This window comes from Myripristis murdjan, chromosome 24 (assembly GCF_902150065.1).
Source record: "Myripristis murdjan chromosome 24, fMyrMur1.1, whole genome shotgun sequence".
Lineage (NCBI taxonomy): Eukaryota > Metazoa > Chordata > Actinopteri > Holocentriformes > Holocentridae > Myripristis > Myripristis murdjan.
In genome coordinates, this window is record NC_044003.1 from 28,184,625 (window position 1) to 28,211,602 (window position 26,978).

A 26,978-nucleotide genomic window follows, 5' to 3' on the forward strand; every position below is an offset into this window, starting at 1 on the left:
CTAGGTGCTCTGTTAGGCTGGGGGCACACTACATGACTTTTAGACTGGCTTTCAAGAGTACAATTAATTTGGCATGAATTTGGGTCAGTCTTACAGATACCTGTAGTGTGGGAGGGGTCAGGAGTTTAATCTCTTTCCTCCTGATCCAGTCAGTACCATCACTATTATTTCAAACATGACTTTTATGTCTGGAATCTAGAGAAGTGTTGATGTCCCTCTTATAGAATGAGCTGGTCAACCACTGGCAACAAACACTGTGGTACAGCCACCAGGGAAATAACACAATTGGTGTTTTTGACTTGACATCATGAGCATTGCATTATGGTGCATTATGGTGAAGTCGCCATACTTGAAGGATGCCGTTGTTGTTCATATCATGCTAAGCTAAAGTAGCTTAGATTTATGTTTATAGCAGATTTTAAGATATATATTTATAGTAGATGTGATGGTTGGACATCCCTGATGTGTTAAAAACTGCCATAGAGGGCTCACCTCGTAGAGCGCGTACCACTTTAACTCTTTACTGCAGTATCCCAGGTCTGGTCTGGACCCTTTGCTGCATTTCATCCCCCGCTCTCTCTCCTCTGCCTTTCCTGTCGCTCTCTACTGTCACTATAAAGTAAAGTATAAAAGCCCAAAAAGTCATCTTTAAAAAAATGTCATAGAAAATTTCACAATCATATAATAAATAAACTTGACAGTTGTCAAGTTGTTTTTTCCTTCCCTACCTGGAGAAGAAACAGGGAGAGAAATTGGAGAATGTAGCCAGGAGGCATAGAATGGCCAAAGGGCTGTACAACAAAACAAGATTAAAGCAAAATTGAGCTTTGGCAGAGTGTTGGGTTATGTAGTTACCTGGACGTAAAATGAGTCCACATAGTGGTGAAATGTCCTCATTATTGCTCCGTTCTCCACAATACTGTATTTGTGCCACTTCATTCACTTCCATAGCGTGGCAAAACACCTCCCAAAATAACTCTTAGCTCATGACCAAACACAAACAAAACAGATTATGCCAACAAGTCCCAGAACCTGTTTTTTGAGGATGTTAAACAGTTATTTTCCTCTCTGAACTGGAAATTGGTTCGTTGTTGGTTATAGGTGTGGGATCAGTGTCATATGAATTACTTTTTTTGAAAGTGAATGGATGACACTCATACTTTTTCTACTTCAGATGTTCTATCTATTTCATCAAAGTACCAGAATGCCATAAGTGATACGCCAAAATGAAGGTGTGCAGAAGAATGATAGCTGCAATCCACTTTATTTTTTCTGTTACTTTTTTGTGACAGAAAAAAATAATCCAATGGTGAAGCAGGTGTCAGCACATAGTGTCTCACTGTTTGCTCGCTTCTCTTTCTTTTCTCCATTTTCCATTCCAGTTGCCTTTTCTCTTGTTAGTACAAGTGATAGTTAGTTCTCACTCTGATTGTATTGGTCTTAGAATGTATAACAGGAAGATCATCCTTCAAGTATGGTGGCAACATGATGTCACTCCTTGGGAATGCCCCAACTCAAAAAGACCGGTATAGAAATGGTGGAAAGAAAACTGTTCCACTTTCATGTGTGTTGTCATTCCCAGATATAGCACGAGATCTTGTGTTTTTGCCAGATCAGATAAAGGCAATACAAACTGCCAAGTGTGTGCTCCCCAAATCAACGAGTTGTTGAGTGTGTGTTACCCAAATCCAGTTGGCATCAGTAGAGCCCGCCCTCACAAGACATGACAGAAATAGATGCAAAGAGAGGCCATTACATGTGTGATGTTTAACCTTTTCACAGTCTCTTGAGTCATATAGTTTGTCTCCAGCCTCACTGGCTGTCAGTCAGAGTGTGTATTTACCAAAGTCAACCAGGCACTGAGTGTGTGTTCCCCAAATCCAAATGATCACAAAGTGTGTTTTTCCCAAATCCAGCTCGTGTCAGTTTTGTGTTCCCTGAATCCAACTGGTGTCAAGTGTGTGTCCCCCCAACTTGTGTCAAGTGTGTGCTCTTCAAATCCAACTGGTGTCAAGTGTGTGTGTTTCCCAAATCCAAATGACACCAAGTGTGTGTGTTCCCAAAATTCAAATGACACCAAGTGTATGTTCCCCATATTCAAGTGTGTGCACCTCTACAACACAAGACAAAAAATGACTGCTAATCAAAGGTATTAAATGTGTGTTATCCAGTGTTCTCACAGGCTGTGTCAGTGAGTTAATGTGATTTTCCTCTCCAGGATGATAAGAAGTTCTACCAGTTGGAACTGGTCAACAGGGAGACCAACTTCAACAAAGTGTTTAATGCCAGTCCCAACGTAGGAGTCATTAACCCTCTCATTAAGGTAGGCCCTGCTCCCTGCTCATTAACCCATTTCTGTAGTACACCACACACAGGGGTGCTCTGATAAGCCTATTTTTGAACAAGGACGGCATTCTCAAAGCATTGCTTTATTTTATTACATAGCGAAGATGATGTGCTCTCCATCTCATTTCATTTCCATCAGTGCAAGAAATACAGGCCAGTCAGTATTGGTTGAACAATCAACACCAAGCAACAGGATGTGTTGGAAATGTGGGTCTTAAATTGGAGCGCCACTGGTGGGAGCCGCTGGAGGCTAGCAGCCGTCTCAACCTTGGTCTTGTTTGTTTATTAAAGTAATACCAAGACATACATTTAATTTGACAGTGATATACTGATTGTTTAAAGATGCTGTTTGAAGCACCTGTAAGTTCATCACATTGCCAAATTGTTAACAATTGATCCGCAGGTTTGTTTGGATTTTTTTTTTTCTTTTTTTTTTCAGTTAGCAGACACTCAGATGAAACAGCCTTCAGCGTTTCTATATATATATACTACATCAATAATTGACTTCAACATACTGCATGGACCAGTTCCACAAATCTAATGAACACATGAGTCATGCCATTATTTGATGAGATTTTAAGAGTGGGAGGGGGATAGAGTTTTTTGTTCTTATTATTCATTTATTTTATGACAATTTCCAGTGAGCATCACCATATATTTTGAGTTTGTTTGTTTGAGTTAAATGGTTCCCCCCTGCATGATCACTATGTAGCTGCTGACTTCATCTCTCTTCTATAAGTTCTATAACTTCCGGTATTTTTGTTCTGTCTGTGACATGTACTCTCCCACATGTTGATGTCTGCTGCGTGTGTCCAGCGTGTGTTTGGTTATTTTTGCCGGAGTATGCGTGTACGTGTGTGTAATTCTCTCCCTCTCTCCCTTTTGCGTTCCCCCCTCGACTGCTGTCAGAACCTCTCCAGCTCTCCTTTGCTTTCCAAGCCATTTGTTAGCGTGAGATGTCTACTGCTTTGACACATCTCTTCTCTCTTCTGCTCATCTAAACTTCCATTCTGCTCAGAGCGACTGGTGCTTCACCAGGACAGACTGAGTGATGCCAGTCTCACCTTCAGATTGCATCCCTCCACTGTGCATAGAACCACACTCAAATATGATCCAGTTAGCAAGCTACTCTTTTGCTTTCTCTCCATATTGGACTTGAATTGATGCACTACCTCTGGAGCTCTCCCTGTACTCCATTTGCCCCCCCTTTTTTTTTATTTTCTCCTTTCCTTTTCTTCCTCAATTTTTTATTCAGCTTCCGTTTTGCTCGTTTTTTGACCCAATGCACCCCTTCCCCCCTCCCTCCCCTTCTTCTTTCTGTGTAGCAAAAGAGAAAGAATGAGAAAACAGCAGCCGGCCGATTCAGCAGCTCTCCCAACCTCAGGGCTTTGGAGGCAGGAGGCATGGGCGTGGTGGGCACAGGAAGCGGGCAGCCCTCCCAACTGCCGCAGCCCCCACCCCAGCCCAGCCGTCTAGAGCCCATCCCCAACTCCCCCCTCCACCACCATGAGCTCAACTCGAGCAAACCTCTTCCCCCGCCGACCCCTCCCACCGAGCCCAAGAAATTCATGAGGTGAGACCTTTTCAGCCCCTATGGGCAGCAGTGGGTCAATCTACGCATCCATCATCCTGTCACAGGCCTCTAATTAATTGGAAATCCCTAGGGGTAAAGCAAATTAAACACTCTAGCTGGTCTGACTCAGAGCAGGCCCGAGTCAAACCTTGAATTTCGAGCTTCAGAGGCCTGTTCTGTAAATAGCCTACATTTTAGGCAGCTGGTTCTCTCAAAATCCGCCTCCAGAACTCCCTGTCGTTTCTTGCTTCGATAACAAACTCCCTCTCTCCATGTGACACTGACTGGTGTTTGATGTTTCCATCCTTTTCTGCCAAGCCTGGCCCCCGCACACAGCATAAAGAGCATGAAATCATGACCATCATGAGCTGCAGAGTCAAAAACAAAAAGTCTCCACGGGCTGTAACATGAGGAAGCACAATCGAAGAAAAAGAGTAGATGAAATTGGCTGCCTGTAAGGGCTTGGCATCCAAATGCAAACAGGGACCGAACCTCAGTTCTGAGACTGAAGCACATGACGGCGTTTTATAACAGCGGCATCAAATGGCAGCTATAAATGAACATTAATACCCCACCGTACATTCAAGACTCCCATATGTGACTTGAGCTTTTAAGAATGGCCTTGGAATGTGAAGGAGCATGTTTTTTTTTTTCTTGTTTCGTTTTGGTTTTCTCTTCACCACCTCTGTGTTTGCGTCACTCTGTACATGCTCTCAGTCTGCATGCTAGCAGTCTCTTTGTGTTTTCTTCTGTTCACACGGTATTCGAGTTCTCTTCCATTCTGTTCAGGAAGTTATATAACTTACCGGTGACATCTGTGCTTTCCTCGTGCATTGTGTCATTCTGTGATTCGTTTATCCATTTCTTCATCCCCATTGTCATCTGGATTTTCAGCATGTTGCACACGCTGCACTTTTCTCCTCAACGGGAAACGGGATTGACTGTTGTTGTACCCTCCAAAAAAAAAAAGAAAAGAAAAGAAAAGAAAGTATAGAATGAAGCAGATATTGTGTTTGACTACTATGTACTGTCCCCTCTGTGTGTGGTGGTGTCTTACTGTGGGAAACTTTTCATAACAGCTTTACTACTCCATTCTATCAATAAATACTTCTCTTGTTCCTTGGTAATGGCTGTGATTGGTCACTGTGGTGTAAACAACTTTGATGATAAATGTATATATGTAACATGCCGCTCACTTGAATACAAGCGTATGTGGTGCATGCTGGGAATAGTGTAATGAAATGATGAGTACATTTGCCATGCCAGCTGATATTTGGCTCCTGGTGAAGCCTGTATTTAGCATGTGTGTGCGCGTGTGTGAGCATGTCGTGCTCGTCCTCTGTCCGCCCTGCTGCATGCTTTGCTGTGGTTCATGTGAATAATTTGGAGAGTGGCTCTTTTGTAGATGCATGGGTGTTTGCCCACTGTGGGATGCTGTAATTGCCTCAGGACTGCATTCACTCATTTACCAGGAGCAGTCAAGGTGACCCTGGTTGATTTGTAAAAACAGAGACCCATAAATGCTTCTATCCTAATGGCTTTAAAGTGGTAGTTCACCTGTTTTGAAAAATGTGATATTGTTTCACTCCCCCCCGGACAGTAGTGATGCTATCTTCCTCTCATTGTTACTGAGTGCTGGATACTGGCTGGAGGCTCCAAATGCTAACTGTTAGCCTCCTGCCATTGAGGTGCACTTCCCCCCAGCTAACATTCTGAAAAATAATTGACTTAATAAACTCAAAGAAGGTTTAACACCACTTTACACATGTATACATGTTGGAGGACAAAAATAACAACTTTCTCCAGAGTACTAAAAGATAGATAGATAGATAGATAGATAGATAGATAGATAGATAGATAGATAGATACTTTATTCATCCCGAAGGAAATTCACAGTTTTCAACAGTATCCACAGATTACAAGATTAAATAAATAAAAAATAAAGAATAAAAGATGACACCAGAGATCTAAGTACCCAATGTGCAAAAAAACGTGTGCATAGATGTATACAATGTGCATAGATGTGGGCAATGTGCAAAGATAGCTGGTAGGTAATGTTGTGGCTAGCTGCTTCTTTTCCTCCTCTCCCCTCTGTCTCATATGTTTCATGAAGCGTTCAGGCTCCTGCCAGCCACCGCTCTAACTGAGGACCAGCACAGAGTTTAGATCACACAAGAAAATGTCATTTCAGGATGTAAAAATTCTTTTCCGCATGATCAAAGTCAATCCTTGTTATTTAACAATTTCGAGTTGATTAAAGTAGTGATTTTTAAGACTGTTAGCTGGGGGGAAGTCCAGCTCAATGGCAGGAGGCTAACAGTTAGCATTTGGAGCATCCAGTCAGTATCCAGCACTCAGTAACAATGAGAGGAAGATAGCACCACTACTGTCCTACACAACAGCTTGTTGAGTCAAAATTTTCAAAATGAGTGAATTATCTCTTTAACAGCTCCAGCAGTGTGCACACCCAACAGAGGTAAACATGAAACCACAGATATGAACCGAACCTCCAAGCAGCATCTTCTTGACAGTGCAACAAAATCACTGCTTCAAACTGAGTCTCACGCTGACGCCCGTTGCTTTGCTTAATAGCAAGCTCAAACAAGTATGAAGCTGCAGTGATGGAACTTTTGACAGCAGCTATATTTTTGATAGGTAGGTAGATAAAGTCAGTAACACATGTAACGGATCCACCCAGTATTGGCAAATGAAAAGCAGGAACCATATTCATTTTTGACAGAAGAAAAGCATAAAAGAACCCGATGTGTCTTGGAGGCTCCAGCCACTTCAGCAGTCTATGTCAGTATCAGCTTCATCTCTAAGCCATGACCTCTAACCCCGTTCCTGACAGCTCCAGTAGAGTTTGACGACATTTAGATGCTCGAGAAAATGCTAACTGAATCCCCCCAGAGGCTTCTTTATCAAACGAATCAGCAATTTGTAGACGTGGCTCCTCTAAATCAGTGGTTCTGAAATGTTATTGTGGCTCTGACAGACAAAAAGTCCACATCATGTTTAATACTGACTCATTATTTGGGATCATTTCTACTGAATTATATATTGTGATTTTAAGCCAGTCCTTTTGATCCATGACAACCACAGCTCTCAATCAAGTCTTGTTAACAAAGCACAGCCATTATGGACAGAATTATTTCTGCTGCAGTACAAACACACACACATACACACACACGTTACCTGAACATGACTTGTTTTTGAGGCCTGCTCACCAGTTAGCGATGATGAACAAGCTGGGAAACACACACACACACACACACACACACAAAGTCGAATAATGTATGGCAGCCCAGATAATGCTGCTATTACGGGCTGTCAGATAGGCTCATACAGATGTCCTCTCATTGATTAAGAAGCTCATTTTAGTTTAGCAGGCAATCAGGCCACAGGGACAAATGAGAAAATGATTGAAGGGAGAGAAGAGAGCGGCCGGGGATGGCAGACTCAAACACACCCAGTTAGGCTGTTGTGTAGCCTACAGGCGTTGTTAGTATGGAGTAAACTGAAAAGACAGCTGAAATAATTTGCTACATGCATAAGGAGTCAGCTGAATGTGATTTGTATGAACAAATCAGGTGGAAACATATGAAAGGACATGATTGGTGTCATCGACTACACACGTAAAGCAGGTTTTATACACTCATCTCTCTTAGATTCCTCTACAAACCAATTATTTTTTGATTTGTGGTGTACAATGTCAAAAGATGACACTTTGAAGGAATACGGTGAGTTTGGTACATCGTCCTTCTGGTCAGCTCTTCCAGGACGGGATGAGAGCACAGATGGTCCATGTGTCCCTGCTACATGCTCCAGTGCTCCATGATAACAGTGTAGCACAGAGCGTACCATTATTAATCGCAGAGCCTAATATCACTCAAGATAGTGCATGCTTAAGCATTGGAACCCACTGCCGCAATTCATTGTTCCTAAAACTTGGAATACTCAGTCGGTATTCCCGTCTTCCGATGCCGGTATGTTCCAGCGCTTCCCCATGGAAAACAGGAATGCCTGCAGCAAACTCGTGTCTGCATGGCAAGACGCTGGATTTGACAAGCATCGTGAGGGGATACTTCACCCAGAATGCATAAAACTTATATCCAGCACTGACCATGTGCTGCGGTCATGAAGCATCCGTGCACGTGCATGTATTTCACGTGCACAAGTCCAGTCAAAACACATGTCACGTCATGGCCGTGATGAGAGAATTTTACGGAAGTGGGAAGTGAGGAAAAATCAGTGTGTTTGGGAAGTCCTCAGTGTACAACGGGAGTCCAGGGTCTTGGCATGACGTGTGTGAGCTTCTCAAACAGAATTTTGGTGGTATTTTGCTGTTGTAAAATTACAGACCCATTTTTTTTTTCATTCCTAGACTCGCTAGATGGGCTAGCTTTGATTATAGATTAGTTTTTGGATTATGTGTTTTTCATGAAGGCTTGCGAGTTAAGCTGTTTCTCAGAGATTGAAGGCAGTGCATGGTGGTTATTTTATGCAACAACAAAAAAAAGCACTTTGTGTGAAGTATCCCTTTAAGAGCATCGTTAGCAAAGAGAGACAGTGTGTAATGCGTACCAGTTGTCTTTTCCCGTTTTTGCTCATAAAAATAATGCTCAGCATCTGTGCAAAATGTCAGACTGGTGCAGCACCATGCTGATGTGACGCCGTACGTGTTTATGGCGGAGAACGTGGGCCAGACGAAAGTTCCTACGAGGAATTCTGGCTCGAATGACCGCAGACATCTCAGAGGAGAATCCAGAGGCTGAAAGAGAGCGGTGCTTGTCCTCAGTGACTCTGGGTCTGTCTCAATCGAAGGGCTAGATGACTACTAGGTCGCTGCCTACGGTGCCCACGTCTGATGTAGGTGCCGATATCAAGTTTACCGGAACTAAAGGAAGGTGTAGCCTGCGGAGGATTCCTACGTCATTATTATCGCAGATGATGCAGCGTAAAATGCCGAAGTAGGTTTGGGAGGTGTGTCAGTGAACACCTGTGCATGAAACCAAACGATAAGCAGCTTCAACGCTCTCAAGATGGACAACATGGATTCTGTAGTTTTATGTATTTTATTTTATTTTGTCTTCGTGAAGATGCAGGAAATTAAGATAATTGTTACACCTCACAAACTGCAACAGACTATCCCAATTAAAGTAATTGTACACATGGCTACATTGTAACGTACCTGATGCGCTGATGGTTGCTATGGAAACATCATGCAAAATGCCCATCTAACTCATCTAACTAAACTTGCATTTCCAGGCGTTGTTCGGATACAGTTAACAGCTAAACCGAATCTATGGTGGTAATTATAGGCACAAAAACTTATCAAAACGCCATGATATAAACATTAAGACAGTCTAAAACATGCTTCCTAATTCCAGCAATGGTGGCTGATCCAGAAATTCAACCGGACCAAAAGGTACCCTGGGAAGTAGGCTGTGATGTCGGCCGCGAAGCATCGTGGAGGTGTTTCCTGCAAATGAGTCAGAAATAGGCTGGATCTGTCGGCTGCATTTGCAGGACCCCACGCGGTAAAATTGAATTGGGACAGCACTTGTCGCACCGCCGTGACGTAAGCATCCTACAAATACGACCTAGGTAGCGTACAGCCTTTGAATTGGGACAGAGCCATTGTCACCTGCTAACACAGCTCCTGATCCAGTGGCTAAAGTGAACACCAGCAGGGCCAAGCATGTAGCAGGGACACTTGGCTGACTTGGTGTTTCTGATCTCGTCACCAAACTGCTGAGCTGACTAACAGCACAACCAATCAAACGTGTGGTGTGCTGCTTTAGAGGCTCCTGATTGGCTAACTGGACCAGACTAGAAAACAGACCAGAAAATGAAAGAGTAGTGCAGCTGGTGAGGCGCATCTCCACATGTCCACTCTCTGTCGTGTGAAAACACTGGATAAGGTGAATACAAGAAATCTATTGCTTTTCCATACATATGAACTGTAAATTCACATTTTTTCATGTTCTCTTTTGTATATACTGCATGTATCTTGATTTATTTATTTATTATTTATTCATTTATTTACTTACTCACTTAAATTTTTCAGTAATTCGGAATATACTTTGTCTTAATTTGGCATCATATTTGTTTTTCTTCCTGCTTTACTGCTGTTATTCTGCATGTTGCATCATGTTGTCGTCTCACCGCTTACTTTACATTCACACACTGTCATTTGCTTTATGCTCTGTTTGCATTATTCATAGCTCTCTGCTGCTGCAGGAAGCGACTTCCCCTGCAGGGATTAATAAAGTTTCATGTTGTGCAGATACTCAGGTGCAACAGCTGACAGCCCCCCTGTTGTCCTTGACAGAGGCAGCTGCTGGCAGTCAGCATCCCGCCCCCTCTCTCCGTGTAGGGCACGAGAGCAGCTGAGACGCCTGTCACTCAAACCCGCCCCCCAATCAACAGGCGCTCCTGCTACGACACACTCTACTGTCGTTTTTAAGTGAATACAAAGCTGCAGGTCTAGAGTTCAGTGACGTGTGTGTTTTCTATAGCACTATTTTATGCAAATAATGACTTCTAGGATAAAGCAGAATTTTAGGAGTTTGAATTGTATTTGTGTGCAAACATGATTTAGCAGGTTAGACAAATATGAGAGGAGCCTCTGGGAAATAACTGACGATTCCAAGCGTACCTTCTGCAGCCTCACAGGACAACAAAACGTGCAGCCTAAAAATTTAAACATCACCCCGGAGTCAGGAGGCGCTTTCAAAAGTAGCCAATTAGCAGCACATTAGGTGTTTGTTTTGTTAGTTGCACAACCTCAACCTAATTAGTTAAAACTTGGGAGCGTTTCTTTCCCCCCAAGGACACGAGTCAGGCGATAGCTGGTGTATGTGCCAGTACAGATCCCATGCTGTTTTTATGCAGAGACAAAAGTCCATATACTATCAAATAGCTGAAGCAGAGCAGGTCTAACTCTGCTGGAGGCTGAGTGGTCACGTAAAGACGCTCTGGTTTGAATGACTTAAGCATTCAAACCAGACCACACTCACACTCACACACACTAACAGAATCTTCACTTCATTATACTAAAATGCTCTAATACCGGTTACATGGTTAACGCAAGCAAAATGAGTACCACTGAGGGCAGCACATGGGGGAGTTTTCTTGTGTTCTTGCTCAGCAGAATATATCATCCAAATTTTGTAACAGACATCGAACGGTTGTTGCAGTTTTATGTGTTTGAGGTAGAGGTGCTCGATGCAGATACGGCGCAGCGGCTACAAATGCAGCACTGGTTTCTGTAGTATTGACTACCTGGCAACCTCAGGACAAACTGATCTGGAGATGTAAAACTGTGATCCAGATCCTAGAAGTGAAGCCCTTCAGGCCTGATGTTACAGAGGTCAGGCGACTGTTGCACAAGCATGAAGACACGTTAGACTGCTTTTTTCTATGCAAATAATCAAAGTTGTTGCTGTACTATTTCAAATTGCAGATGTCTTTTATTTTCCTAAATGGCGGGTGCAGTTTACATGGCTCTGAATCAGCCAGTGGGGTCAAATGACTGCTGTACATCACTGCCTCGGCCCCTGCTGCGGTAAAGTAACTGCACATCGGGTTGCAACACTGCCTTTAACTGCCTCCGTTTTTAAAAGGAGGCAATTGTTACTTACTCCTTGATTTCTTTTTAGGCCTGGTAGTCAGATTACATACTGAAAAGTGCGATGGCCCATGTGTTTGTTCACGTGTTACAAAGAGTTTGACCTGAGCCAGAGCGCAGTGGATTGCACTGTTCTTAAAAATGTAAGCGTGTCATGCCCCCTTGAGACTGCTTCCTCAATTTTTAAAAGTATCCAAGTGCAACGTGCAGACGAAACAGTCAGTTCAGAAAAAAAAAGTCACATGGGAGAAAAAAATGGTAGAAAACAATTTTCTAAATACTTTTGAATCATCTCGCAAAACCTTTCTATTTTCCATTTTCTTCCCCATTTCCGTTTAGGGGCTCGGCAAAAAAACGTATGGAAGAGTTTGTCAGATTTTGATGCTGAAATGAAAATATTACAGATTACAGATTACAGATTTTGAGTGCCACGTTGGCCAATGAGAGAATAACTTTTCTCATCTTGTATTCTCAATCAAGCAGGTCTAAGAGTAGCCGATAGTTTTTAAATCCAGCAGGTTGTGGAGTGTTTGTGGCCTCGGAGCTGCTCGAGGCAGGCAGCCGACCCGCCTGAGCCGTGCAGGCAGAGCGCGGGGAACGTCCCGGCTGCTCTCAGCACAGATTTGCCTTGCGCTAACTATGTACCCGGCCTAACTCGCATCAAAATGTCCACACATGTTCAATGAATCTCGAGGTTATCCCCTAACTGTTGTTGTTGTTGTTGTTTTTTGTTGTTGTCGTTGTGGTGGTGCTTTTGTGCAACTGTGTCTTGAAGCCCTCCTGAAACAGAGGACTCCCCCATCAGCTCCCCGGACCCCCAGCGCCAGGAGTGGTTCGCCCAGTACTTTTCCTTTTGATTGACCACAAACCTGCAAACACAAGGATTCAGCATGTCAACCAAACTGCAAACAAAGAAAAAAAAAATGAGAAAAAAAAATAAGAAAAAGTAAATAAATAAATAAAAAAAACTTTGTTATTTATTGTCATTGACAGGTTTGGGGGATCAATTCACTTGACGTTCAGTCAACTGAAGCCGCAGTCGAAGCTTTTAAAATGAGAGCTGATTCTCCTCGATCTCTCACAAACGCACAGTGTAAGAATTTGATGTCATTGATTTTCACTTTCTTAAAATGGGATGATTATTCACTTCCTACGTTGACTGAAGTGAAACTGAATTGAAACTTCACCCTGATCATCAAACATCATCACTCTAATCTAATTTTATCGGTTGATTATCTCTGATTGTTTCACTGTGGATGAGTTCTTCTCTTAGTACAGTGACAATGATCATCAGTATGTTTAGTTTTTTTTATCATTATTTTGTTATTTATTTTCCAGATTCTTGAACTTAGAAAAACTGAGTGGTGCGTTATCATGCTGCTAATTACATTGTTGGAATACAGTAAGAAATATATATATATAAATATATATATATATATAAAGAAATATATAGTAGGTTATTGTGCTCTTTCTGTACCTGGGCCTGCTTCATGAGGCATCGTAGAATAGTGGGACTGACCTGTGACCCGTTTGTCTCCTGAGTTGTGGGGACATTTATATGGTCAAATGCCTTGACCCCTGATCCCAGACCAGCGCTCCTGTGCTCCGGTGCTTCATGAACACACGCTCTCATTTTAGGATGGCACCATCATGACAAGTTTGGTACAGCTGCATAGAAATTTCAGCAGATTTTGGTAGAATATTAAAACCTGTTTGTATGGTCGTCTGTCTCAACACAGATATAATGATGTCTCACCAATTTTAAAAACAAAAATAGCATATTTTATATTTATATTATAATGTGTATGCTTAACTAATAAATAATTATTGTGACATTTACTGGTGGTGTCTTGGCTTGTCGTTTGTTTCAGCAAAGTGAGATTTTGTTTTACAATATCTTCTGTGTGACATTTGCAGCGTTGGACTGTGATGTTTTCTAAACAGCTAAAACTTGAATTATTCCTTATGAAGATCTGACCTCAAATAATCCAAAAACAAGTGGACAAGTGAGCAGCCATTGCACTTTTCATATGATATAATGTTGTCGGGTTTGATCCCAAACATCAAACAAAGTAAAAGAAAACTATAGCACACAGGCATGCAACACATTTCTACAAAAAAAAGGCTTCACCAGACAAAAAAAGAAGCCTGAAGAAGCCTTTTTTTGTCCAAAAGCTGCTCTGTTTGATGTTGAGGATCACACCCAATAATATGCAAAGTACACTGGCTGCTCACTTGTTCCTTTTTGGGACTATTGTTTGCCCAGTGAGCACCTAGCAGCTATTTTCTCCCTTGTGAGGATCTGAGCTGAACAGCTTTTTCCAAACGGTTTTCTTGAGTAAACCTCCCTGAGCCTTGGTGCAGCCGTACGGTTTCCCTCAGCCTTATTTATTCAATGAGCACAAACCAAAACTTCAAGGGCACTGCGATAGTTTTCTTTTCCTGTGTCCTGGTGGTGGATACTGCCTGAGAGCAGCACAGCAGCCGTGGCTGTCTGTACGACATCAGTCCTCATCAGTGTGATCATTACACCAATATATACAGTACAGGCCAAAAGTTTGGACACACCTTCTCATTCAATGCGTTTTCTTTATTTTCATGACTATTTACATTGTAGATTCTAACTGAAGGCATCAAAACTATGAATGAACACATGTGGAGTTATGTACTTAACAAAAAAAGGTGAAATAACTGAAAACATGTTTTATATTCTAGTTTCTTCAAAATAGCCACCCTTTGCTCTGATTACTGCTTTGCACACTCTTGGCATTCACTCGATGAGCTTCAAGAGGTAGTCACCTGAAATGGTTTTCACTTCACAGGTGTGCCTTATCAGGGTTAATTAGTGGAATTTCTTGCTTTATCAATGGGGTTGGGACCATCAGTTGTGTTGTGCAGAAGTCAGGTTACTACACAGCCGACAGCCCTATTGGACAACTGTTGAAATTCATATTATGGCAAGAACCAATCAGCTAACTAAAGAAAAACGAGTGGCCATCATTACTTTAAGAAATGAAGGTCAGTCAGTCCGGAAAATTGCAAAAACTTTAAATGTGTCCCCAAGTGGAGTCGCGAAAACCATCAAGCGCTACAACGAAACTGGCACACATGAGGACCGCCCCAGGAAAGGAAGACCAAGAGTCACCTCTGCTTCTGAGGACAAGTTCATCCGAGTCACCAGCCTCAGAAATCGCAAGTTAACAGCAGCTCAGATCAGAGACCAGATAAATGCCACGCAGAGTTCTAGCAGCAGACCCATCTCTAGAACAACTGTTAAGAGGAGACTGCGCCAATCAGGCCTTCATGGTCAAATAGCTGCTAGGAAACCACTGCTAAGGAGAGGCAACAAGCAGAAGAGATTTGTTTGGGCCAAGAAACACAAGGAATGGACATTAGACCAGTGGAAATCTGTGCTTTGGTCTGATGAGTCCAAATTTGAGATCTTTGGCTCCAACCGCCGTGTCTTTGTGAGACGCAGAAAAGGTGAACAGATGGATTCCACATGCCTGGTTCCCACTGTGAAGCATGGAGGAGGAGGTGTGATGGTGTGGGGGTGTTTTGCTGGTGACACTGTTGAGGATTTATTCAAAATTGAAGGCACACTGAACCAGCATGGCTACCACAGCATCCTGCAGCGACATGCCATCCCATCCGGTTTGTGTTTAGTTGGACGATCATTTATTTTTCAACAGGACAATGAGCCCAAACACACCTCCAGGCTGTGTAAGGGCTATTTGACCAAGAAGGAGAGTGATGGAGTGCTGCGGCAGATGACCTGGCCTCCACAGTCACCGGACCTGAACCCAATTGAGATGGTTTGGGGTGAGCTGGACCGCAGAGTGAAGGCAAAGGGGCCAACAAGTGCTAAACACCTCTGGGAACTCCTTCAAGACTGTTGGAAAACGATTTCAGGTGACTACCTCTTGAAGCTCATCGAGAGAATGCCAAGAGTGTGCAAAGCAGTAATCAGAGCAAAGGGTGGCTATTTTGAAGAAACTAGAATATAAAACATGTTTTCAGTTATTTCACCTTTTTTTGTTAAGTACATAACTCCACATGTGTTCATTCATAGTTTTGATTCCTTTAGTTAGAATCTAAAATGTAAATAGTCATGAAAATAAAGAAAATGCATTGAATGAGAAGGTGTGTCCAAACTTTTGGCTGTATATTAATATATAAGAAGTGATACAGAATGTATAGAACCTTAGATGGTTCGAATCTAATCTCTGTAATCTTATGGTTTCCAGGTATAGGCTTAGTGTTGAAATTGGGGTTAGGATTTAAAATAACTGGAAGCCATCCTCAGGCTCAGAAATACTTGTACAATACAAAGGGATAGTTCACCCATTTCAAAAAATGTGAAATTACTCTTAAAATAACCATTATTAGATAACATTACTCAGCCATGTATAATTTTAATGTAGAAATGCCCTGAAATTGCATTAGAGGGAATAATAGAATTTGAATGCAGAGCAGTAGTTATTTTTTTCCTGTGTATCATAAGAATTAGCTACACCACAGCTTTTGTCTTCAAATGATAGTTTTACAGTTTGTCTCTGAAGAAACATCTAATGGTGAGATTGGCACGTTTCTGCCTAAGGGCTTTGTAAGTGTACAAAATCTTCAGTAATCATGATCTTAATGAATAAAATATAACTGCTTAAGTGGCTGGCCAGCCTTTGTTGGTTTAACTAACATTCTCTTATCTAGTAAAATGTCTCACTTATACTCAGGCTGCACTTTCCTTTCAGCAGCTTGTGTTGGGGCAGCGCTGCAAACTGAGCCTGTGTGTAGGGGCTGCTGCTGAATAACGTTGTTCCTCATCCAGCTTCTCTGCAGGACAGGTTGTGGCAGGACAGGTAGCAAACAGCTCGTAGAGTTTTCTGCATTTGGCTGCAGATGTCTCCAGGGATTATTTTCTTTCTTAGTTCTCCTGCTCTGCATTTTCTCTTTTTATTTTGCTTTGCTTTGCTATATTCTCCGCGAGCTTAGGTTTTGCTGTGACATTGCTGACTTTGCCACTCCCCCGCCTCATGAAAAGATAGAGTAGAGGCCTCAGTGCTTCCACTGTGGAGTCACGTGTGGGCCCGGAGGCCCTGGATCGAATCCCAGCGGAGCCACTGCAGCTGCACGCTGAGCGGGGGGAGGAAACATCACGAACCAGCCTGGATGATACGTGATGACAACACGGAGCATCGAGTGAATGAACTGACGGCATGTGACACTAATGGCAGCACCTTTCCACATGAAAGGTGACCACAAAACAAAACAAGAAGGTCAACCATGACACTCCATTATACTAATCCCAATAATACAAAACCAAAGAACAATAAAAAGAACAATAAACTTACACTGTGACATCTTAGAAAAACAAACTGCCAAATGCTGATAATAATAACAATTTTAACACCTTAAAATATTAACTGGAACCTGAAAAGGGTTTGTGCATGGGTGAAGTGACCACGATACACCTTAACATTCCTCTCATCATTTCCCCTAATCCCAAGAAAGTACATCAAGAGTTATTCATTCCTCCTTGGTTTAATCTTGATTTTGCACATTTTTTTCTCACTGCAAGCCTCTCTTTATGTGGTGTGGTATTATTAATTAGTATTGGATGGGCCTCATTGAAAACATCATTAAAGGCTCAGATTAAAGTTTATGGTCACCAGAGTGTCTCCGGCTGGTCAGTCCCATCCCTGTGTGTATGCAGTGGCACCAGAGGAACACCTCCTTAGGAATCGTCTCCTCAAATTGATATGGGAAGTGTGACTCGCCTCATATCCAGTATTAAACAAGATAACCCGTCTCCTCGTGTGTCTGATGCCTGTTTTTCTTAATCGTGCCTGCAGCTGCTCTGTGAAATCAGGAATGAATAAACTGGACAATCTTGAGCTCACGGGATTAAAGCCAAGATTAATTTGGGTTAAATTTGTTGAATTTCATTGTCCTGTGCAAATGTAGCTCCTGAAACACATGTTAGGGACTAATTCATATGCACTGCACATATTGCATGACTTTCTCCACCTAAATATGAGATGACTGATATCAGTCAGAATCTGTGTGACTTTGACAAATTTCAAGGCCTGGTTCAATTATGAATGCACTGTATATCTGAAATAGGGCTTGACACAGACCGACAAGCAGAAGGTGAATAACAAAATCGAAAATCACATCTTACTTGTCCTTCTATAATCAGATTGCTCTGAGACCTTGAGAGAGTTGCTCTTTCATTTCTCCCTGCCTCAGCTGCTGCAGCTCGCTGCTCACCGGTGTCAGTCCAGCGTCTCTCTCTCTCTCGCCTCCAGCTCGCCCACAACGCTGCAGCCGCGCTGCAACCAGATCCAAAGACGAGAACCCCGTTACTGTTCTGGCATCTTTGCACAGGCTCCCTGCCCACTGGGAAATTTCATTCAGAATCTTTCTGGTTGTTTATTAGGTCTTAAATAACGTCTATGAAATCATTTGTGTGCACTCCATATATCTACACCCATTAGACTGCACATTTTAACCTCATATACTTAATCACAGTCTAGGGACAATCAAGTCTTTGCTTTAGCTGCCCCAATGCAATGGAGTCAGCTTCTATTTAAAGGAACAATACACCCACAGGGTTCGTACACTTTTTTCATGGTCAAATTCAAGCACTTTTCAAGGACTTTCAAGGTCAATTTTTTCAGGTTTTCCAGTACCATTAAAGGAGAAATCCGGTATATACACATCCTTCTGGGTTTTTTTTTTAATACTGCATACAGGAAATACACGTATGCAGTATTAAAAATCAGAAAAACAGAAAAAAAAAACAGAAGGAAAAAAGAAAACAGCTTCAAACAGCTTCAAAACAGCTAGAAGTATTTAGTCTGCCCTCTCCTTATACAGTAGATGTAGGGTATAGGTAGATCCCCCTAAGGGAAAATTCAAAATTGACATAACAATTGCATAAGTAAAATAAGATTAAAAAAATAGATTACATTAAATGAACAAGAAAACCATCTAAGAATATTATATAATAATAATAATAATAATAATAATAATAATAAATATGTCAATATAATTCATATATATTATTAATATACTGTATCAATATGGTTCATAGATAGATAGCATAAAAATAGAGAGAGAGAGAGAGAGAGAGAGAGAGAGAGAGCTTGCTGCTTTGGTATACGTCTTGCGCTCCAGTAGCCAAGCGGTGTCTACTCTTATGTCTATCATCTTATGAGCTAACATCAGCTGTGCTTCAATTCTAAGTTGTGGGAAGTTCCTGCAGTTTACTGTTGAGAAACGCAGGCTTTGTTCTTAACTTAGCTCTTAATAATTGTCACTAATTGACACTGCCATTCAGACACATCACATAGTGCTTCTACATTTAGGTCTAGCATGCAGCTAATGGTTAGCCACAGTGGTGTAATCTACTTTATTCTAGTGGGTATACGCGCGCACACACACACACACACACACACACACACACACACACACACACACACACACACACACACACACACACACACACACACACACACACACACACACACACACACACACACACACACACACACACACACACAGGCTCCCTTTCTGAAACGTTAACGTTAGCTCCAGCTGTAGTGTCCCCCGAAAAATGGTCAAAAAGAGCCGCTTCGTAACACAGAGAAGGCGACTTTATGAACGGGAAAGTGAACGTTATGTCAAAAAAACATACTGATACGTATCTTTGCGCATTTTTAAGTGGTTATACGGAAATGCGGGACCTTTTCTAGTGGGTATACGCAGTATACCTGCGTATCACGTAGACTACACCACTGGTTAGCCAACAAATCACACATGTAGGGCTAGTCATCTCTGTGACTTACTTTTCATGACTCGAGAGTGCTGACTCTCCCATAGCGAAAAGTTGAAGCTTCTTTTTGCATATTTTGCAGCATGCTACACGTGGATTTGGTCCATGTTTTATCCACTGTTTCTACTTTTCATTACCCAGCCAACGTTCATTAAAACGGCAACCTCCCGGCACGTTGGTCGCATGCTACTGCACTGCCCTCTTGTTGGGGGCGTGACACATGACAATCAATCCAGCTCTTGTGAAACCCGTCAGAGCGTGAGCTGTGAAGGCGTCATTTTTAATCCGACTTATTTTATTTCTCTCCATTTAATAAGTGGTCCATTTAGTCAGACCAGAAATATGGTAACAATTTCAAGCATTCAAGCATTTACAAGCACGTTACCCAAAATTCAAGCATGTTTCAAACCTTGAAAACATAACATTAAAATCCAAGCATTTTCAAGGTTTTCAAGCACCCGTACGAACCCTGCACCCAGTTAAAAGCAGGGATTTGTCAGTTCTGTCTGTGTCCTCCACAGTGTGACGGTTATTGGCGAACATGACTTATCTCTATATTTCCAGCAGATGAGACACTTCCCAGCAGGCAGAGCCACTTTGTGTATGTCAAAAAAAAAAAACATCGACAGATCCTGAAGTTAACTTATGCATTATTTATGTCAAATGGTGGAATTATTATGCATTTGCCCACTTTTTCCATAACTGATCGGACAGAGGGCAAAAATGACGTGCAAATACGATAATCATGGTACATCTGGTGCCACTGTGCTGACGACATGTTGAGGCTTTAAATGCTTGTGGCAGCAGGATTCTTCAAAATGTCAAATCAAGCATCAGCTCCTCAGATGGCCACATTGTCAGAGTGCATGTTGGGAATGACTCCTCCCCTGCTACTTTATGGCAGTTTAAACCAGCATTCAAATTTGGGCTCCAGTGAAAAGATTAGTAAATGGCATATGAAGAAAAATGCCTACATGATGAAGGAATCCTTATGCTCAGTATGGAGGCCCTCTGGGGCCCCATGCAGTCGGGTGGATTAAGAGGAAGATGAGCCATCTCTCTCCTAGGCACGAGCACGAACACAGGCAGACGATAGTTAACAAATTGGGGCTTTCCGTTGAAACTGGCTCCCCTCTCTCATGTTGAGTTGCTCTGACTACATTGTTAGACGTCTGATGTCGTATATTTGGTCTAGTGAACAGGGTCCCTGGGTCCTTCCTGAAATATCAGCTTATTAAGGTCAAACAAGGCCGTTAAATTTTGCCTTAATCATCTCATTCAGTTTTTTAATAAAACTCTATTGGTCCCTCGCCGGCCTTTTTCAGTAGATTTCTTTTTTTTAGGGAAACATAAATCACAGCATTAGGGAAAGCCAGAGCTTGGTTAGAGTCTCCCACAGACCTCATTTGCATGACGGAAACAAACGACTGACTTTTTAAAAATGTATTTCAATATCTTATTACCAGCCAGCTATATAACACAGTGCACTCCAAAATATTGTCTTGTCCTTTGACATTTTTTCTTAGGTTTTGCTCAAGTATATAAAATAAAAACAATAACAGACAAAAAGCAATGACAAAAAATGGAAAGAAGAAAAAACTACAAGAAAATATGAGGAGAGTGAATATTTAGTGAGACAGAACAACATGCAAAAGAGGAAAGAAAGGTAAACTGAGACATGAGAGAGAGAGAAATGAAAGGAGAGCTCATATAAATGGAGTATTTTCAGTGGACGACTCTGTGAGAAAAGACTGAGAAGATCCAAAGAAGAACCAAACAGAGCTGCTGATCTAACTTTTCCTCTGCTCGGTTGAAACTGGATCCAAACTGTTCACTGCTCAGGATCCATCACTTTACGTATACACCTTGCTTAGAGCTTACAGCTGGTGGTCTGCAGCCCCCTGGTGGTCTGTACAGGCATTGCAGGTGGTCCGTGACCACGCATTCAACGATGGAGTTATAACTCTGGAAGTGACGCAGCCCTGAGCCGAGCTCCACCAGGTTCTCATCTACAACATGGAACCACTGCTGATCTAGCCTGTTTGCAAATGTCTGATCAGTGTCAAATGTCTTTTGGGTGTGGATTTGTTTTGTGTATCTGTGTCTTTGTATTTGCATATTGTTACTTAGATTGCTTGTATTTTTGTTACCTGCCAAGGGACTGCAGATGTAAATTAGCATTCTTGTTTACTCTGGCATGTTTACATCTTGTATTTTATACTGATGTTCATTAATGTGCTCTGTCCCTGTCAAATAAAATAAATAATAAACCAAATATATACATGTTTCTTGTTGTTCTTTTTCCCTTCTTCAGATTTTATTGTGCTGTGGACACCCCATGAGCTGTCTCCTTAAGAGAGTCTGCACTGAACTGAAGTGATTTTTTACATTTCTGACTACCATCTAAAAACATTTTGATTGATTATTCTGATGAAAAAGCCTTTTTGCAAGTTCTGTTGAGAAGTAAACAATAAGTAAACAGGAGATACTGTTTGGGAAGTGATGTTGCTGTCAGGCCCATCCAGTGGGCCACCAAGAGCCTCCTGCTCAGGACGTGGGCTCCAGCTCTCCTAGAGGCCTCAGGCTGTCATCACACAATACTTGCACATTTCACCTCGTCCACTGCGCTGCTTGTCTGCTGACTTTTGGCTGGACCACACAGTGGAGCCAGCCTCCTATCTGAGCATGTCGCTGAGTGAGAGACCGAGTGAGTGATCAGAGTTACACAACTGGTCGACTGACCAAAGATGTCGGCCGCGTGTTGGCTACCATTGGTCGGCCGCTGGTAGACTTTCCCTGTTGGCTGTAGCCATCTGTGTCTTTTCTGTTTTGTTATGTTGTTTTCCATGTTATGGACTGTATGTCCTCTGTGAATAATAAAAATTTGATCACAAAAAAGTAAGTGGACACTGTAGAGGTGACACTGCCATCAGAATTAGTCTCTGTTGGCTGTGGTCGTCACATTCTCAGACACAGCTGATCTCTGGGAAAAGCTGCCCTTAGAGTTACTCTGATCACACTGCAGAAACCTATTTTAAATTGACATCATGTACATACAAAGGTTATATTGTGCAAATGTGTCTGATGTTCTAGATACAGCTCTGCTAAAGACCAGTGGGGTAAAGGCTGGTAAAACTGCTGCTCAAGGAGAAGTACTATTACTTTGACATTTTACCTGCAAAAAACAACTACATAAAGCTACTTTAGTAAAAGTAAAAAGTAGTTAATTTGAAATGAATTCAGAGTAAAAAGTTATTGAGTTACTTTTTAAGAAACAATAACTTTGCTATATGTGATCTTTTACATGCAATTCTATGACAGAAAGAGTACAAAATTCAAACTAGAATATTTTAACTGGAATTTACAAAAACAACAACAAAAAAAATCATTAAAATAAAGTGAAATTCCTCCTGTCATCTCTGTCAGCTGACAGTGAACGGCTCCGCAGTTTATCAGTTTATGACAGCACAGCCTCTGGTGCTCTCAGGGAGCTGACACTGTTTGCACTCTGTAATAGATCTTGAGGTTGAAAACCCGTCTCTTGGGCCAGATAAGTAATTGTCATCCTCTAAACTTTTACTTCTTCAGTAACTATGTGGAATAACTCATCATGAATTCAAAATCCGATGCAGTAAACTGGTGTATTATATCACCTCAGTCAGAGTAACAATAAACCAGGCTGCTCCATGGAGGAACTGGTTCAAATTCCATATGCTTTTATACCTCACATTAACTCAAGAGCCCTTCTGCCAATTTTATTTTTACAGTCAATATTAAAACTTCTTCACCAACATTTGATTTATATAATGGTGTTTTGAATTTGCACCCCATGATAAATAAAATAATATTAATGTATATATAATAATAATAACAACAATAATAATAATAATAATAATAATAATAATAATATACTGGCTAATAAAGTTAATACATCACCAGGTTACATATGATGAGTACTGTCTTAAGGACTCCATACTTTAGTAAAATAATTTTCCGCAATATGATACAAAATGTAGCAATGTTAATTCAGCAAAATGTACTTAAGTAAAAGTAAAATTACTGACTTTAAAGCATACTCAAAAAAGTACAAATACACACAAAAAAATAAACAAAAATGAGTACATGTAATTAGTTACTTTCATTCCTGCAGATGGCATGGTGTGTTTAAAAATATAAGTAGGTCTAAATCGAATTTATTTCCATGTATGCCTCTTCTATCACACTCTGTCACCAGCACAGCTACATCATGACTTGCAGACTCAGAAGGTGAAGTTTTGAAAACGACCACCAGAGGGCAATATGATACCTTCCCAAACGGTGCGCGGTTGACCCGGAAGACCCTGGTTTCTTTCCTCCAGCAGGTGAAAATGGCTGCCTCTGGAAGTGGCACTCCTGGCCGGCTGGTCCAGTATGTTGTTGTCCGGTCGGACCTGGTCCACAAGCTGTCCTGGCCGCTTGGAGCCGTCATAACACAGGCCTGCCATGCCGCTACCGCCGCTATTCACCTCAACTACGCAGACCCGGACACACAGCAGTACCTGACAGAGCTGGACTCCATGCACAAAGTAGTGCTTCAGGTAAGCCCGAGCGTGCACGCCAAACAGCCGCAGAAAATCTAGCAGCGCTATGCTTCCTTGCTTCTCGCCAAACTTACATACCTGGTAAAACTTAATCTTAGATATGTAACAGAATTATAGGGTATTATGGTGAATTCGGCGTATAGATAATCCATAATATATTGGTATATTTTCGCAAAATACACATTTACTGTTCGCCACCGCACTCTACGGCGCGTTTCCACTGGGGCGATATCAGCCGTCATTACATTGTACAGGCGAGCTAGTTATAAAGCAGTTATTTTATCGAAATGAACGCTGCTTGGTGTGGTTAATGTAAGCCGAATTGAAGTGTAGGTCTATAAGAGTATTTAATAGTCTGAATATAAGATATATTTTGAGTTTATTTTTTTCTAACAAGCAAGACTGCATAAAACTGACATAATTTTCAGGGAGTTTGGTATGGTGCTCCGGTTAACTGTAATAGACAACGTATATTATCTAATATCTTTTGCTGAAGGGGTCCAGAGCATTCCTGGCAAAATGACGGCTAGTTTGGCTTGACTATAAATCATTACAAATGATTGTAATTGTAGAGTGTGTTAGAGGGAATGTTATAATCCGAGGTTTCACTCTCACCATCGTTATCTCCCTACAATTTGATATTTAATCAGTAACCAAAATCCTTCCCTCTTGAACAAAATCTGATCAAAATTGGATGTGGGATGTCACAGGTCTGTGATCTAAAATGCCTCTAGTGTAATGTGTGTGTATGTTCCCCCCAGGCTCCAGACCAAGACTCCCTGTCCAGCCTGTCAGAGACTCTGACAGAGGGAGGTGTGGCCCACAAGCTTTGGATCGAACAGCCAGAGAACATCCCTACCTGTCTGGCGTTGAAGCCTTACCCTAAAGAGACTGTCCAGCCACTGCTGCGCAAGTTCAAACTCTTCAAATGACACTTGAGCTGCTGCTTTAGAGACTGTCCAGTGACCTGCTGCCATGCAGGTTCACGTTCTTCAGCAGCACTGAAGAAGTCAAGGGGCTGCTTTTCTTCAGGATGTGCTGGAGAACATCTGACTGTCTTCCTGTGGCAGATGAATACAGCAGTTATCACCACAGTGAAGTAAAAAAAAATCTCTATAAAGTGTACTCTTGAGGATATCAACTATTGGTCTAGGCAAGCTCTTGAAGAGACATAAAACAAGCTTTATTATTAAAATAGTGGGTCTAATGTACTCCGGTGTCTGCATACAGCATAGGTTTACATGTCAGTATACTGTCTTTCATACAATATACAACCATCCTCTGTTATCACATTAACATCACAAGCCCTGAAATCTGATGTTCCATTGTGGGATAATTTATTTGTTGATGACTACATGACATTAAAACCTAAAATAAAAAGAGGTAATAACAAACAGCTTACACTGTATTACAGTGAGATTGATATGTCTTTTTTATCATGTGTTCCTGATTATGTGTAAGGTAAATAAGGTAAATGGTTTTTAATAATACAAAAAGGTGAGGAACAGTATGAGGGTGTTCAGCAAGTATGAATGAAAAAGGAGGAAGAAAAACACTCTGTTCCCAAAAGTCAGAACTCCCGTGGAGTCACACTCCCAGGGGGTCCCTAACTCATCACCTTGACATGAAATAAACCTGCAGGCTGTTCAGGACTTTTAGCAATTATCATGCCTAGTCGCTGTATTACAATGACATTAATTGTTCAAATATTTCCTGGTATATAAGATCACACACTTAAATACTCACATTTAATGTTGTCAGAGGATTCAGACTGTAGCTCTGGTGCAGACAGTTACTTTGGAACAAACTGGTATTGTTAAGTGTAGCAACTTTTAATTCAAGAGTTTCATACAATGACAAAAATTCCCCTCCCATTTCTGCAAACCTGCAGCAAAAACACAGGAGGAGTAAAGACGCAGAGCACAGGTAGAACCTCAGTAGCACATTTCTGCTGGATGTCTGTTCATATTAGCTTACACCCCTACAGTCATTAATTAACAGGGGGATAATAAAGGTGCAGTCAGTAATTAATAACTTGAATCAACCTGCATTGGTTACCAGTGCGAATTACAACAGCATTGGGGTGTTTCTGGCATAGACAACACAAACAATGAAGTCACATTTTTTTACAGTGCAGGCAGTTATTTTTAATAATGTTAGCTGGGGGGAAGTCCACCTCAATGGAGGCTAACAGTTAGCATTTGGAGCATCCAGCCAGTATCCAGCACTCAGTAACAGTGAGAGGAAGATAGCACCACTACTGTCCTACACAACAGCTAGGGGGGGAGGGATTAAATAATTTCACAGTTTTCATTGTGGATGAGTGCTTCCTTTAGAACGGAGTTAGAGTTTGAACCCACCTGTTTCTGCCCAACATCTGTCAAATGTCACGCAAAATAAATACTGATCTAGGATCATTAATCATTGATCATTAATGTAATAGTACAGAGAACATCCTCGATGATTGTACATTGATTGTTGTCGTTTATTGACCTGGGTGGCCTCAAATTAGAAAAGCAGCTGAAACCCTGCAAGCCGAAACCATTCACTGGGTGGAAATGAATCCCTTTTGACTGAGGTCAGTTTGCTTTCCTTCATGGTAGACCGAGTCTGTTATTAGTACCCACAGGTTGGAGTTTCTATGGGGGCAGAGCATAATTAGCTGTGCCAGAGTAACTGTAAACCCAGGAGGAATATCTAATTGAAGCACAAGACGTGTGTAATGCTAATGCGTGAGAAATCTCTGTGATCGATATCCAAATTTAAAGAGATGAGAGTGTGTTTAGCACTATGACCTGTGAGTCACATGTAAAATCCAGACTTAGAAACAATCCAGCAAGACTGCAAGAGCGAAGAAAGCTGGATCATAGTCAAGACTCGGTCTGATCTCAGCAGTTGCAGAAGTAGTTTTATCAAGGGCTATTTTTTCAGGGAATTGTGCAGGAGGCATGCGAAGGCATAAGGGGCTTTGTTTTAACCATATTACTTAGATGGCACATACAGATGGGG

The 26,978-nt window shown here is 41.7% G+C and overlaps 2 protein-coding genes across 6 annotated transcripts in view; both read left to right on the top strand.

Moving 5' to 3' along the window:
- Positions 1-13,391, top strand: part of fam184ab (family with sequence similarity 184 member Ab) — a 213,530-nt gene extending 200,139 nt beyond the window's left edge. For 4 of the 5 annotated variants that reach the window (XM_030046618.1, XM_030046617.1, XM_030046615.1 and 1 more), the window contains 3 exons: positions 2,219-2,323; positions 3,672-3,919; positions 12,328-13,391. In XM_030046618.1, the coding sequence (XP_029902478.1) occupies positions 2,219-2,323; positions 3,672-3,919; positions 12,328-12,409 (435 nt within the window). In that variant the 3' untranslated portion in view covers positions 12,410-13,391. The remainder of the gene's footprint in view (positions 1-2,218; positions 2,324-3,671; positions 3,920-12,327) is intronic. The other variant, XM_030046619.1, reaches the window with a different exon arrangement.
- A 10,321-nt stretch (positions 13,392-23,712) lies between these two features.
- On the top strand, positions 23,713-25,366 carry ptrhd1 (peptidyl-tRNA hydrolase domain containing 1). Its single transcript, XM_030046623.1, has 2 exons — positions 23,713-23,966; positions 24,731-25,366. Exons 1-2 carry the CDS (start codon positions 23,757-23,759, stop codon positions 24,899-24,901), a joined length of 381 nt encoding a protein of 126 aa, XP_029902483.1. The 5' UTR covers positions 23,713-23,756; the 3' UTR covers positions 24,902-25,366.
- The last annotated feature ends 1,612 nt before the right edge of the window (positions 25,367-26,978 follow it).

Coding starts and splice junctions, on each gene's coding strand:
- ptrhd1 (XM_030046623.1), top strand. CDS start 23,757: ATGGCTGCCTCTGGAAGTGGCACTCCTGGCCGGCTGGTCCAGTATGTT. Junction 23,967..24,730: donor TGCACAAAGTAGTGCTTCAG/GTAAGCCCGAGC, acceptor TGTTCCCCCCAG/GCTCCAGACCAAGACTCCCT.